Genomic DNA, 14099 nt, shown 5'->3' on the forward strand with positions numbered 1-14099 from the left:
GGAGCTGTTTTCCAAAACCACAGAAGGAGTATAAGCCATAACAGCCAAGAATATGCAGGTGAGATCTCAGGACCTGGATTAGAGGGCACTGGACTGGTTCTCAGCAGGCATTGTTGGGGTTAAGGAGCAGCTTGTTTCGGGTCATTGGCTGTTTTAAAATGCAGACTTGGCTCGAGTGTACTGCAGGCGTGCAATACCCGGCTGTGCAGTGTCTTTCCTGTGCTCCCTGGGGACTGGGGACAGTATTCTCCAAGGCAGGATGGGGGGCTGGGTGGTCAATGCCTTGCTTACCCTCCGTGGGTGAATTGAATTTGGTTTCATTTACAAAGGTGGACAGGTCTGAGGGCTGTGGGAAGTCCTGTTTGTCAGCCTCCAAGTCCACTGTCATGCACGTCCACTTCTGATTGGTGACTGCCAGCTTTTCTTCATCTGTTGCATGGACCACCGTGGCAATCACAGGTGGTGCTTCTGGTGTTGAGGCTGGAGTGGGGTCCTGCAAGGGAAAGAGAAGACATCTCTTATTCAGTCGTGGTCAGAAACTTCACTTGCCCACAAGTCTGGAGCCCTGTTAACCAGAACCCAATCCCTGTTAAAACCCTTTGCCTGTTCTACTCAGACTCTGCTCCCAATGGCCCCTCAAGGAAATTCTTCTTTACTCTATGAACCTCCTTTTCTGATGACTAGCATCAGAGAGTGACCATGGGTTTATAATAAATAAATAAATAAATTTAATTAAATCGGGATTCTGTGTTTTGGTAATCTGAGACGTTCCTCTAGCTTTATTCTTACAACTACTGTTTTGCTCATACAAGCTTCAAGTGTGCATGAAAATATCAATCCTGCCTGACAATCCTTATGCCAGTCCCTGGGAGGAGAAAGGCCGACTTACTGCCATTCCAGGGGACAGGGTGGAGTTCAGCAGGGCAGGGTGGGGCACCCAGAGACACAAGAGGCAGACCTGAGACTGGGCCTGAATCTCCTGTTCCTAGGGCTGGGGTCCTGGTGCTTCCCACAGTCGCAACCTGGCCAGGGACTGTGCTTTGCTGATTTGGATTTGGAGGGGCAGGAACGTTAGCTTGTTTTATGACACAGGAGCTGTACGGCAAACCTGCTAGAGGACAACCTTCCCCATTCTATAGGGAAGATAGAATAAATGACACAAACTGGTAGATGAACAACTAAGAGGCAAACAGGGACTCGCACAAATAAAGAACTACCCCCCTTCCTTAGGAGACACGGGTCCCTCATCCTTTCACTCTGACTTTGGAGGCATAATTCAGTGTCCCTGACACATATTCAGCTTTTTCATTTTCTCACTCTACTTCATTTGCCAAAGACAAGATTTCTCACCTTAATGGTTACAGGTTCCCCGTAGTTTAGATGAATAGAATGGAACAGAACTGTTCCTCCCACAGAATCAACTATCATTTTCCTGAACTTCTTCCATGTCTAACAGGCTCTGGTCTTTTCTGAAGTGAAGGGATCAAAGCAATCTAGCCAACCAAGGGGCCCTCCGTATGGGAACAAAAGGGTCTTGGGCCCATCCCCAAGAGTAAGAAGGAAAGCTCTGTTGTGTCAGAGATAGAAACACAGCAAAGTCAACTTCCCAGGTAAGGATAAAATCAAATAGCTCAAAGAACACTGTACCTGAGAAGGTGGATCAGAGAGAGGGGACCGTTTTGGCGACTTTTTCACCCTAAATGTGTCACTGGAAACAAAATGGAAAATGTAAACACATGAACAGAACCTACAGATGACTCAAAGCAATATAGTAGGTTGAAGCTGCGGCCTCTGCCCAGCCATCTGCCCACCCCAACGCCAGCTCTACTGTCTACACTGACAACTCATTTGGACTTTTTAATGGGTATTATTTTTGCCCCCAAGGGAATGATCCATTAAGACGGAAGTCTTTATAAAGAGATGCCATTTTGGAGAGCTGACCCAGAAAATGAAGCTAAATTTAACTTAATGTTCTTATTTTATAAAGAAAAATTTTGGTAAGGAGATTAATTTTTCTGGATTCTTCCAGGAATGTCTGAACCAACTAAGGCCAGGGGAGGGGCTCTAGGCTCATGACACCAATTAACAGCATCCAATTTTCACATGGTCAAGGTGACACAGCTCTTAATGAACAGCCAAAGCAGCCCTTTGGACAAACAGAAAGTTCTGGGCCCTCAGGGAGAATTTGCAGAATCCTTCCAAGTCAGAGGAACCTGGAATTTACTGGACTCCTGTGCTCTGAATGGTTCTAAGTGGGATTCTGACCAGGGCCAGAGTGAGATGATTTTTTATGTCTTTTCCTAACCATGGTTAACAGGCAAGACTTGTGACTTTTTCCTCTGCCATTCTTTCTCTTCATTTAGATAACTGTGTGAGTGGGGGCGGGTGGGGGGAAGAGGGCAGGGGGAAGAGGGCAATAGTACTGCTAGTCAAAATGGAGGCCCTCTCCATTCTGCAGACTGGCCCCTCCCCGCTGGTATGGTCCCACTCCCAGCAAAGCAAGGGTTGGTGGCGGGGGGTTGGAAGGGAATGTTCCTCACCTTAGATCCCACCACCCTCTCCTGCTTTCCATGTTAACTGAGTAGGCAGAGAAATTTGGCACCCAAGTTCCTTCCTTTTGTTCTCTCAAACACTCCAACAATGGCATTTAATCATAAAAAATATATATAAATGGTTACAGCATTTATGGCACTTGCCATAAAAACAACACAATCACAGCTTAAAGCATATATTTATTCATGCATATAAATATATAACTGAGTATTTTGGTAATAGCTTGACAATACTAAAGAAATCCCTTGGGCAGGAAAGAGCTGAGAGACTCCATGCCACCCTGGGGCAGCCAGATGCCTGGGTCCAGGCCAACTTCCCTTATGAGGGCAAGGAGAAGGTGCATGTCTTCAGAACCCTGAGTGCTACCCACAACTTCCCTCCTGGCCAGGAAGGCAGAGCAACAGAAGCACACAGGTAGTCAGCTGCACTGACCTCTGGCAGGGGGGACCCACGGATGGCTGATGAGGCATGCTGATACCCAGCCTGGACCTAAGTGACCAAGGACATGGGCCCAGGGCAGGCTGGCGATGGCTCTCAGCCATGACTCCACTGTGAGCTGACCCTGTATTTCAGGGGACTCCCATACACCTCAGTTTGGAATGGCCCAAATAGTTCTGTTTCATATGTTGGCAAGAACAAGCGTTGGGAATATGCCTGGTCTTCACTGGGTGGTAGATGGGAAGCTGTGGTGCTTCTGAAGGCAATCGCCAGATAGCCCAATTTATAATGAAAGAATGGAATGAGGAGTTAAAAAAAAAATGCATGGGTTTTAGATGAAGACATCCAATATTATTGCAAGGGAGAAAGGTTCCATTCCTGACAAGCAGGGAGCTGTTAGATAATCACGTTTTCATAGCCGAGCAGTTGTACTTATGCTAATCAGGATGAGACAGAAAAATAGCCTCTGCTACTGGGGAGCCCTGTGCCCTGTCATTCCCAGGCCCACGATAGAAATGCATCAGCAGCAGCCACAGAGCAGAAATAAAATGGGTTGCAAGCAGAAACAAAAGGCAGCAAAAAAGCACATTTGGCATAAGCGACAGACTGCATTAAATTTACTTACAACAGAGAACACACAGACATCACATCTTCAACCATCCTAAGACAAGAAGACAAAGAAAAAGAGAGACAGACAGAAGGAACTGACAAAACGATAAATCTGCAGACCCTGGTGACTAGCAGGTTAGGATGGGGCCACATCCACTGCAGACTTGCTTGGGGACAATGGCCCAGTGTTTTGGAAAGGCACAACTGGAGAGAAGCTTCCTCTCTAGGTTCTGACCATCCAGAGTGTTTGTGACCCCAAGTTAGGGTCTTCCAAGCCACCATACCCATCTGCACAGGATGCGGGAGATCAGCTTCCCTGACCTTTGTCAGATCTGATGATCGAGAAAGCATCCAGGAGGGATGTAACCAGGCTATCTCAAGGAAGGAGGAAGTGACGGCTACAAGGTGACTTATTCCAAAGATGGGATGACATGGCTTTGCAGTGTGGGCATTTCTAACTTCTACTCTAATCTTAAACTAAGTTTCTCACCCAAGTACTTTGCTATCTCTAGGAAAGGCCTGGTTGGAGAACTGATCTGAGTCTACCTTTTAGGCCTTCCCAGATGATGAGAGAGTGACTGAAAGCCAAAGCCTGCTACAGAACCTCTTCTCAGAAGCCTTGGCTTTTCTCAGATGTTCAATGCTTGGGGGGGGCCCAGATGGGAGGTAAATGGGTCACCCTCTCTGTCTCATTCGTGCCATGAAGACCCAGAGGGGCCAACACCATGACATATTCTGTTACAATGCTCCAGAAGACTAGTCCCCTCAGTCTTGTTAAATTATAGTTGATGCTTGCCATGACAGCAAGAAAGTCTGCAAACAGCCAACCACATGGTATGTGGTCCAGAGTTCTAAGAATGGACCAACAGCCATCCAAGTCAGAGTTGGGTCTTGGGATGAATGCTGGAGTCTTGGACACATGGTATTGAGAGTAGCTCAGCAGGTGTTTGTGGATTATTAAGTTTCCTGGCAATTAGATGGTCTGTTATCCCCTTCTAGGTTCCACTGATCTCTTATGAACTTACAGGGTCTTTGTACTCTTGTCTACAAAAGATGAGCAGAAAAAGGGAAGGAGACAAAGAGTCTGTTTCTTATGGGCTGGTTGAGGTACAAGGAGCACCTCTCTCTCATGGGCCCCCTGGAACCTACTACTTACTGTGTTGGGTTCCTGGGCTAAAGTTTCATTAATGGACAGAAACAAATGCTATAAAGTTTAACAGGGTGTATAATTTATAAGATGTATATTTCTGGCTTTGCCAAACCAGGGAAATGGGTCACCAATAGGAAGGTGGCTGAGTCTCTCATGACTTCTCCCTTTCTCTAACATTTCCCTGGAGTTGAACATCAGGTCTTTGACTAAGCAAAAAACCTTAAATCACTGACATTTTAAGACAAAAAAATCAAGGCCCCTTCACTCCACAGGGGTCCATAGATGAGAACATGTCACCACTGTGGCCGCAGAGAGGAAGGGAAACACGTATCTTGCCTGTCTGGAAACAGGTGCAAACATGGCGTCATTACAGCAATAAGGTTGAAGGTGGGGCAGGTGAAGATTAGCCAGGCACGGGACCAAGGTCACAGCAATGCACACCCCCACCTCCGATCCTCACCACCTCCACCCTTAAACTTACGTCTTGAGGGGCGTCTTCTTCTTCTTGGCGGGCTTGTTCAGCCCATCCCCATCCACTCCATTGGCTTCGATGACACTGGCTGGGATCTCAAAAGAGGCTGGGGATTTAGAAGGTGAGCTGGGGGTCTTAGAGGACGTCTTAAAGGGGTCAAGGGAATCATCACAGGCATCTGGGTCAAAGTTGTATGATTGCTGGGGCAGTTTGGGAGACTCCTGCATTTTTGAGGTGGAAGAAAAGGGGTTAAAATTGGGGTCGTCCCACTTATCAATATCAAAGGTGTAGGTACCTTTAGCAATAGGGATGTCATTGGGTTCAGCAGGGGATCTGGTAGGCGAGGCAGGGGCGTTGTCAAGTTTCTCGGGTGTCTTTTTCATCTTTGGCCTCCTTAGGGGCATTTTGGCAACTGGCTTCTTGCCTATCTTTTTGGTAGGAGGGGGGTTTTCTTGCTGATTGTCCCAACCACTCTTATCCTCAGAATAGTCGAACTCCAGCCTCACCGACAGCCCTTTGGCTGGGGAATCCTCCTGTCCCCCACTATCCAATGGGGTCACCTCCACAGCCTCGGGGGCCGTGGTAAGAGGCACTGTTTTCCTCCCAATGGGGGGTGAGTTCTGCACTCTGGCACCTCCGGAAACTGGAGGCCCAATGTCCTCTGCAGCCTCCAGGTCCAGAGAACAGGCAGCTTTGGGCACAGCAATGGGCTCCAAGGGTGTCTCCTCCAACAAGGTGGACCCAGAACCCTCCGCTGTGGCCAACTCCGTCTTTGTCTCAGAGGCCAGGTGCTCTTCGCTGGGGACTGGACTCTCCTCGGCTGGCTCTTGCTGGGTCTCCTTCACTGGGGGGGTTTCTGAGGGTTTTTTGCTGGTCTGTTTCTTTTTTAAGGAAGGTGGCCGTGGTTTTTTAGTTCTCTTAAGGGTACTGGATGCACTGCTGGACCCCGTGCTGCATGCATCAGGGGCGAGGGCCACGGCCTCGGGACTGCCGGGGCAGGAAACACCATCAAAGTCACTGGCTTGCAGGCTGAGCGATCGGGACAGTGTAGACTTGGAGGGTGGCACAGACTCCGTGGACTTCCTCCGCGTGCTCACCTTACACTCCTGACCCTTATTACAGTCTAAGGAGCGGGGCTCCAAGCTTTGCAAATTATCCACCAGCTCAATGTTGTCAAAATCTAGGTTGTAAGTCCCGCTGCTGGCTATCGGCTTGTCTTCATCAAAGACGGCAGAGGTGGAGTGGGAAGGTCGGAAAGGACTTCCTTCCACTGAGTCACTGCGTGGGCCATCGGGGACGGCAACCGTCTCAGAACTGCATCCTAAGGAAATGGAGACAAAGCTGTCACTTGAGGACACAGGACATTTGGGAGCATTTCTCATCTTGTGCCAGACCCTCACCCTCCAAAGCAGAGACTGACAAACTCCAGTCCCCAGGCCCAACGATGGGCGCCTTGCTTGATACAGATCCTAGCTCCCTCCTTGACTACCTGCAGATTCTGGTATTTACCTCAGTTTCCTCATCTGTAAAATGGGAGCCATGAGAGCTGCTGAAGGAAGAACTCAGATTACTCATTCAAAACACAAGTCCGAAGTGCCTGGTCTGAACCAGGCACCATGCAGGGGTTCAACAATGAGATGGACAAAGAAGACATACTTCTTACCTTCCCCAAAACCACGTTCCTCCAGAAGAAGACAAACGATAAAAGGGACATAACGGTGAGATGATGATGTACATGAAGGAGAAAAACAGCCAGGACAGGAGAGCTGGATAAGAGCTCTCCTGAGATTTAGATAAGCAAGTTAGAACCGCATCTATTTGTTATCAGAGATTCAAATTTAACTGGGTGCCCTGCATTTTTACTTGCTAAATATGGCACCTTGTCCCTCATTCCAACAAACAGGGTCTGGAAGCTGCTCACTTAGACCCAAAGTACTCTCTTACTTCAGATTTCCTGATCCATCCATGCTCCCTCCTGTGGTCCAACAGGTGGGGAGTGCCTTGCATGGTACTTCCCAGTTGTGGCTCACAAGCAAGCCTTGCTCTTAGAGCCTCAGTTGATGAAGTGGGAGATCACAATCCAAAGAAACTTCTAGACTCTTGAGTTTAAGAACTGGTCTTATTTACCCTTGTTTCCTCCTTGATTGGTCATACTTTCATGGGCTCAATACATGCCTCTTGGGATTCAGAGCACCTTCTGGAAGCACATCTGTGAGCCTGGTTTCAGGCATTTCCCTCTCTTCTTGCCCAAAGCCATCCCAGGTCCCAGGAGGAGCATCTGTCCTAAATATGGAGCACCTGACCAGACCTCTGGACTCAGCACCTCCCTCTAAACGATTTCTCCACCACTATCCAAACACTCCGCTGCCTTCTCAACTCAAACGAACAGGTGCCCCTGCTTCTTCTTTCTGAGATCAGCTCCTGGGTACCTCGTATGCTCAAGCACCTCTTCCTTCCCTCAGCAGCAACCTGGTCTTCATGTCCTGTAGTCACCCCTGGACACATGGTACAGAGGGCAGAGGACCTGGAATGCTGGGGAGGACCAGGTGCTCTCAAGTGGGCTGTGAAGAGGGGAGAAGGGGCCACCAGCATTCCGTCACTTCCAAAGCAAGGCCCACCATGCCAATCTCCCCTCTCGCAAGCTGCCACAAGAGCCTCAGAGGCCTTCAAATGTCAGTGGTTTTCCCTGAATCACCAACAATCAGCAGATATTCAGCTCAACCATCTGCTCACTGATTTCCCCAGAAGATCTTCCTGCCTACTTAACATAGCTTTCCTGTTTAGACTTGGCATTTCCTAACCAAATCATGGGCCGGCCTGTTCATTGTGGAATGCTTTACAGCATCCTCAGCCTTGACCCTGCAGTAGCACCTCCCACCCCAGTTGTGACAATCAAAAGTGACTCTAGATATTGCCGCACATGCCCTGGGGTCAGGTGGGGACTGCCCCTGGTTGTGAGCCGCTATCTCATGGGCGGTTAGCAGAGCAGGTTGCACCCCAAGACCCATCACAGTGCTGGGAGGGCCCTGCGATGGGAAAGGTCACGGCCACGTGCAGGCTCAGGTTTCTAAAGCAAGAACGCTCCACCTGGGTTCCCAGTGAATTTCTAAATGTCCACATGTCTCTTCAGAAAGACTATTCATTCCACAAATAATCCGGGGTTCCTCCTATATGTCAGCCACTGTGGAGTAGGCCATGCGCATTCTGGTGTCTCTTCTTACAGGAACACCACTTGGACTGGATTAGGGCCCAACCTCTGATACCATTAAACCGTAATTACCTCCCTTCAAGGCCCTATTTCCAGCTACAGCTGGGGGTTAGGGTTTCAACATGTGGGTTTGAGGGGGACACATTCAGTCCATAACACCAGTGCTGGTCAATATCACCCCAAGTTAAGGAAAGAACAGATGTGTTTAGAAAGAGAGGGAATTCCGAGGAAAGGGAGAGTTCATTGACAACTGCTATCACCCCACCTTCTCCAAAGGCCACATATCTTACTCGTGCTGGACTCTGTCTCAGGGGACCCCCCCCCAACACTGGCCTGATGCTTCTCCCCTTCTTCCCCCGAAGAGCTCACTCTGTGGAGGTGTGTCCTGGCCCAGAGGAGCAACAGTGAGCCCTTGGTGCCCTGGCACAATCAGACTCTTTACTGACCAATAAATCAAAGGAAAGTGGTCTTACACATGGGAGCATCACTGGACATCTTCCAGTTATATGAATAATCATCTTCGGCAAACAATGCTCACTCTGGGAAAAGGCCTCTTTTTTAAGGAGGCTGTAAATTGAGCACTGCTTAATCCTCTCAGTAGATGTGGGCTATGCAGAGCAAGACCGTGATGAATTCAACATTTCTTAAACTTGTCTAGCCTAAGACACACCTGGGACACGCATCAAAATTCCAGACTTCCCATCTGTCCACTCATCCATCCATTTTTCTGAGAAGCAGATCAGCAAGACTGGAGCTCAGGATCCCCATTTTTACAGGGGTTCAAGTGAATGTTCCAATCAGGGAAGCCTGGGACTAGGCTGGCTCACTGTACCTGCTTCCCTTCTGGGCCTAACTCCAGAGGACAATGCTCCAGAGGACTCCTACTTGAGTAGGAGAAATGAGTAGGAGCTGAGGGCAAGCTTGGATAGGTCTCGAGGCCAACTCTGACTTCCCCTAGGGGTCTGCTTCGGGGAACAAGGCATCAGAGCTGATTGGGAAGGGGCCATCCTCCAGTGCTTGCCCTTTTGGATAGGATCCAAAATGCAGAGCTACAGAGCTCAAGAAACTAGACCCAAAACTGGCCCACAAGAGCAGCAGGTGGCCCTGCCAAGGCACCTTCTCTCCTTAGACAAGTGGTTGTTCATTCTCTTCTGGAGACCCTGCTGAGTCCCAAGAACCACCCCCTGAGGTATCTGTGCTCCACTGCTTCTGGGTTTTGGTCTGTTCCCAAACCTCTATTCCATTCCCAGAGGCTCAGGAGGAATGGAGGCATTGTGACTAATAGCAACCACTGACCACGACACTTTCCACCAGAGTCCACTTAGTGAGCAGCTAAGAGACAGGCCTTTAGTTAGAATGGGGAGACCCTCGGGGGAGGCAAAACTGGTATCAGCCATGGGCATCCAGAGAAACTGCTGGGGAGGCAGCCTCACTGTAGGTGGTCACAGAGCCAGGACCTGAGCAGCCCTGTCTGGGTCCCACATACAAAGAACCTGAAATATCTCTACCATGTATCAGCTGGGTGCTCTTGCCAAAATTCTTCAGCCTTGCTGTGCCTCATTGTCCAGTCCCCAGCACCCCCACCCCCACATGTTACTATTGTCCCATTACTATTTGATAATCGAGTGTTCTCAGTAACAGTATCACACTTATCCCAGGGGTTAATGGACTGTGCCACCTGCCTGGGATCTGGGGGAGGCCTGGGCATCCCAGGTACACTCACGGCTCACTGAGCTGGCAGATATCTCTGTGTGGGTGTGAACAAGGAGTGTACAGAGACCCTCTAGTGGGATCATTAGGGAAGTAAACGTGTATCCACAGAGGTCAGCACCCTGCCAGGTTATTGGAATCCCCACCTAAAAGTCCCAGGGCAGTGTGAACATGGCCAAGGTAAACAGGTGTAGTCACCATCATCTCCTGCCTCTTCACCTGCCTACAGCCCCTGACTTTCCCATTATCTCAGGTGAATGGGGCTTTGGATCTGGTACCCAAGGGCCCCATTTGCCCCTGGCTCAACAGTCCAAGTCCTAGGGTACAGAGTTGACCTCTGCCTGGGCAGTGTCCACCTCCAGCTGAGACTAATGTGCCCCACCCGGCACTTCTTACACACAGGGTCCTTATGCTTGGGTGTACCTCAGGATTCCCAGTAGCCTCACCTGCTCCTAAGACCTGAATACATACAACACATGGTGAAGGGCGGCAGCCAGCCAAGGAGGGCCTGACTGCTTGTGACAGCCAGACTTGGGTCTGAAAAGCTCTAATTCTCAACTCACTGTACGCTATGGCCTGAATATCTGTGTCCCCCTAAAATTTCTATGTTGAAACCCTCATGCCCAAGGTGGGACCTCTGGGAGATGATTAGATTAGGGCCTTAGTCCTCAGGAATGGGATTAGTGCCCTCACAAAAGAGACCAAGGAGAACCCGTTTGTCCCTTCCACCACATGGGGACACAGAAAGAAGGTGCTGTCTATGACCCTTGAATCAGACCCTTACTAAACTCCAAATCAGCAGGTGCCTCGATCTTGAACTTCTAGCTTCCAGAACAAGAGCAATAAGTTTCCCTTGTTTGTTAACTACTCACTCGATGGGATTTTGTTATAGCCACCAGAATAGACTAAGACAATGTGCGATCCTTGGAAGTTATCTGATCTCTCTGTGACTCAGCTACAAATTGGGTATTCTTATGAGGATGAAGTAAGAAAGCCACATGGGCACACTAAGTGCTGGGATATGGCAGCCACTGGCTCCCAAATCTTGCCCAGGTGGTGACGCCTACTCCTGTTTTCCTGCCCAAGGTTGGGAAGGGCCCTCACTCAGTGGGCCCTCACTCTGGGATGAGCTGCCTAACACCAGACTTCCTGTCTCTATGGCAAACACCCATACATGACTTCCTCAGAGGAGATGAAAGCAAGTGCCACCAGTGTCTACGGAAACACAGACACTGTGATGTGCCCAGTGATGGTGGAAGCCACTAGGTGGCCAGGTCAGGCACTGAACACCTTTCCCAGTCAGCATGAGAGCAGCAGTGCACAGTTGAGGCCCAGTGCCACCACTTTCTGGGAAGAGAAGGTGCAGACACACACAGTACTTACTGGGGGGGCCCCAGTTGCTTCCAAGGCATCAATAGGGCCTTTCCCAGGCTTAGCAGTGCCCTGGCAAGAGTAAGTGAACAAACTTTGTACCAGAGGACAATCATGTCCCCACCATGTGCCCCACTGACCACCTTTTGCTACCACCTGACAATCCTTTCCCTTGGGGCATGGCCCAAGCTGCAGCTGTCAGATGAGCTTGCACAGAGCTGCTCCTGTACAGGTCTGAACATCAGCAAACACAAGGACAACAGGTACCTATGCAGAGCCAGCAGCAGGCCAGCAGCCCATGTCACCTGCACGGGCAGCTGTCTGGCTTCCAAATGGAAGGGAGCCATGCTTGGCGGGGGGGAGGCCAGAGCTCCATCTCAGAGCCCTCATGTGCTGCTAGACTGCAGGGAAGGTCTGTAACCTCACAGAGGGGATGCTGAGTGAATGAGGGGTAATTCACTCTCACCTGAGCAGGAGACGAAGCACGGAGAGGTCCTAGCAAAAGCCTGATATAGGGCAGATCCTGAAATCATGTGACACTTAACTATGTCCCTCAGTGGCCCAATTTGAGTTCTAATAACACAGTCACTATACAATAGCCTAGTGTTCCACTCACAGAACCGCAGAGGGCAGAGGGCAGAGATATTAAAGGACTCGCAAGTCACCGTCTTCATTTACAGATAAGAAACTGGGCTCTGGCCCACCCCAAAGAGAGGCAGCTGCAAGGTGAGCCCCCAGTGCTTTGTCCCTCTGTCACACAGATCACAAGCATGCTGACAGGACCCAACGTATGGTGAGTGACTGTTTTGTAAAATGAGGTTTCCAGGAGGAAACAGCATGTCTTTATTCAGAGCCACAGGTTTCATCTATTTATTCCATGGGGTTCCTCTGGCATTGTTAGTAACATGCCAGGCACTGTGCAGAGGAAGACTAAACAATAGACTTAGGACAAACCTTTCTTTCCCCGTGGCCACCTACGCAAGCAGCAAAGCTGTCTTCTCACTCCTTCGTAATACCCCATGCGGGCCTGCAGAATGAATGAGAAGGTAGGGGACACTTTCCAACAAGGACAGAAATCAGATGGACCTTTGGACAGCTTAAGCCAGTGGGGATTTGAGCAGACAGTCCCACGCTCATGCCTCCTATTGTCCTCACATGTCAGCCTCACTAGATCACAAAGAAGAAGCACAGTCCCTGTTCAAAGACTCCATCAGGTGAAACTGGGGGGACTGTGACTCAGTGGAATTCACACGTTCAACCCCCTCCCTGTGGGGTTATCTCTTGAGCCTCCATCATGCTATTCTGTTATTAACTGCCATCTAAGTAAGAAGTGGGTGCTGTGTGTTTGTTTTTAAGAATGGAGATGGCTCTCTGCTTTGTTGAAAAGGAAATCAGGTATAAAGGACAAAGGAGGAAAGAAGTGGCACACAGTCCCCAAGAGGCACCTGCAGTCACCCATACATCTTAATCACGTGTTTGATCTAGGGATTATAAGGTATTTGTCATTCAGCCGCTTTCCATTAAAAACTATATGTAATGCAAAAATAATATGGGAGATACTTTTTATATGCATCATTATATTAAATAAAGGAGGGGTGCAAATATCCTTTTGAGAACTGTAACTAGGCGTCAGGCTCTTCTCCACATTAAAATCAGATAAATACCCATCATTCCCCTCTCAGAGCCCAGCATCGATACTGACTCAGTCAAACCCAGTCTCCTGCTGGCTGACAAGCTATCAGAGAAGAGATCATGAACACTGCAGGCTCAGACCTCAGTGAAGGACGTGCTTGGTGCTCTCCCCTGGCCCAAGGCTGCCTATCTGTTTAGGGAGTCTGTAGCTTTCTAAATCAATGACCTGCTTGAACCCACAGCTTTGTAAATGAATTATTCTCATGTTTTCCTAAACCAACATCAAGGTCAAAATGTTATTTTTATTTTATAACCCACTTGGTCTCTGCTATAGCAGAGTACAAATGGAAGCCCAGCCTGTAGCCTGCCTCCTTCTCCTCGCACTGTCAGCTCCATCCCTCAAACCCCGGGCTACCTCTAGTCAGGCTATGGATACCCAGCCTACAGAGCCCAGTCTCATCTTTGGTTCCTCCACAGGCACAGTCTATCCTTGAGAAGATGGACTGGGACTAGGGACTGGGCAAATCCTCCAAGTGGCTGCTCGCAGGCATCCAGGACATAGCCTGGAGGGCACTGGCTCTGCAAACATGTCATATGGGGGGATCTGGGGCCAAAGGAAGGTCAGAATGGGGTTCTCTAAAGTATGGAGGCCAAGCTGTCCAGGTCTAAGGACAGCACCATCTGACCCCTGACCAACCTGCAGGGCCACTTCTGGCAAGCCTTGCCACCTTCTAGGCCTCATATTAAATTTCCATCACAGGTGGCCCCATACCTATGGTGAAGGGATGAGGATCTGTCCCCATGCTCAGGAATCACATTTAAGGTGTTTTAACTCACTCTGGGGAACGAAGGATGTGGGGAAGTGATAAGCAATCAGGTAACCCAAGGGTTCACCCAAGTTCAACTGGTGGAGACTGACTCAACTTTGCCATGCTCTTCTCTCCTATCTACTGTCT

General features: G+C 49.4%; 1 protein-coding gene across 7 annotated transcripts in view; it reads right to left on the reverse strand.

The window, feature by feature from the left end:
• The window catches only part of Tacc2 (transforming acidic coiled-coil containing protein 2), a 194902-nt gene that overhangs the window by 29526 nt on the left and 151277 nt on the right, over positions 1–14099 (reverse strand). For 5 of the 7 annotated variants that reach the window (XM_074078162.1, XM_074078161.1, XM_020171766.2 and 2 more), the window contains 3 exons: positions 5232–6543; positions 1648–1708; positions 292–493 (listed from right to left, as the gene is read on the reverse strand). In XM_074078162.1, coding sequence (XP_073934263.1) covers positions 292–493; positions 1648–1708; positions 5232–6543 — 1575 coding nt within the window. Of the gene's footprint in view, positions 1–291; positions 494–1647; positions 1709–3616; positions 3653–5231; positions 6544–14099 lie in introns of all 7 variants that reach the window. The other 2 variants (XM_074078159.1, XM_074078163.1) reach the window with 1 other exon arrangement.

Source organism: Castor canadensis, chromosome 7 (assembly GCF_047511655.1).
Source record: "Castor canadensis chromosome 7, mCasCan1.hap1v2, whole genome shotgun sequence".
NCBI lineage: Eukaryota > Metazoa > Chordata > Mammalia > Rodentia > Castoridae > Castor > Castor canadensis.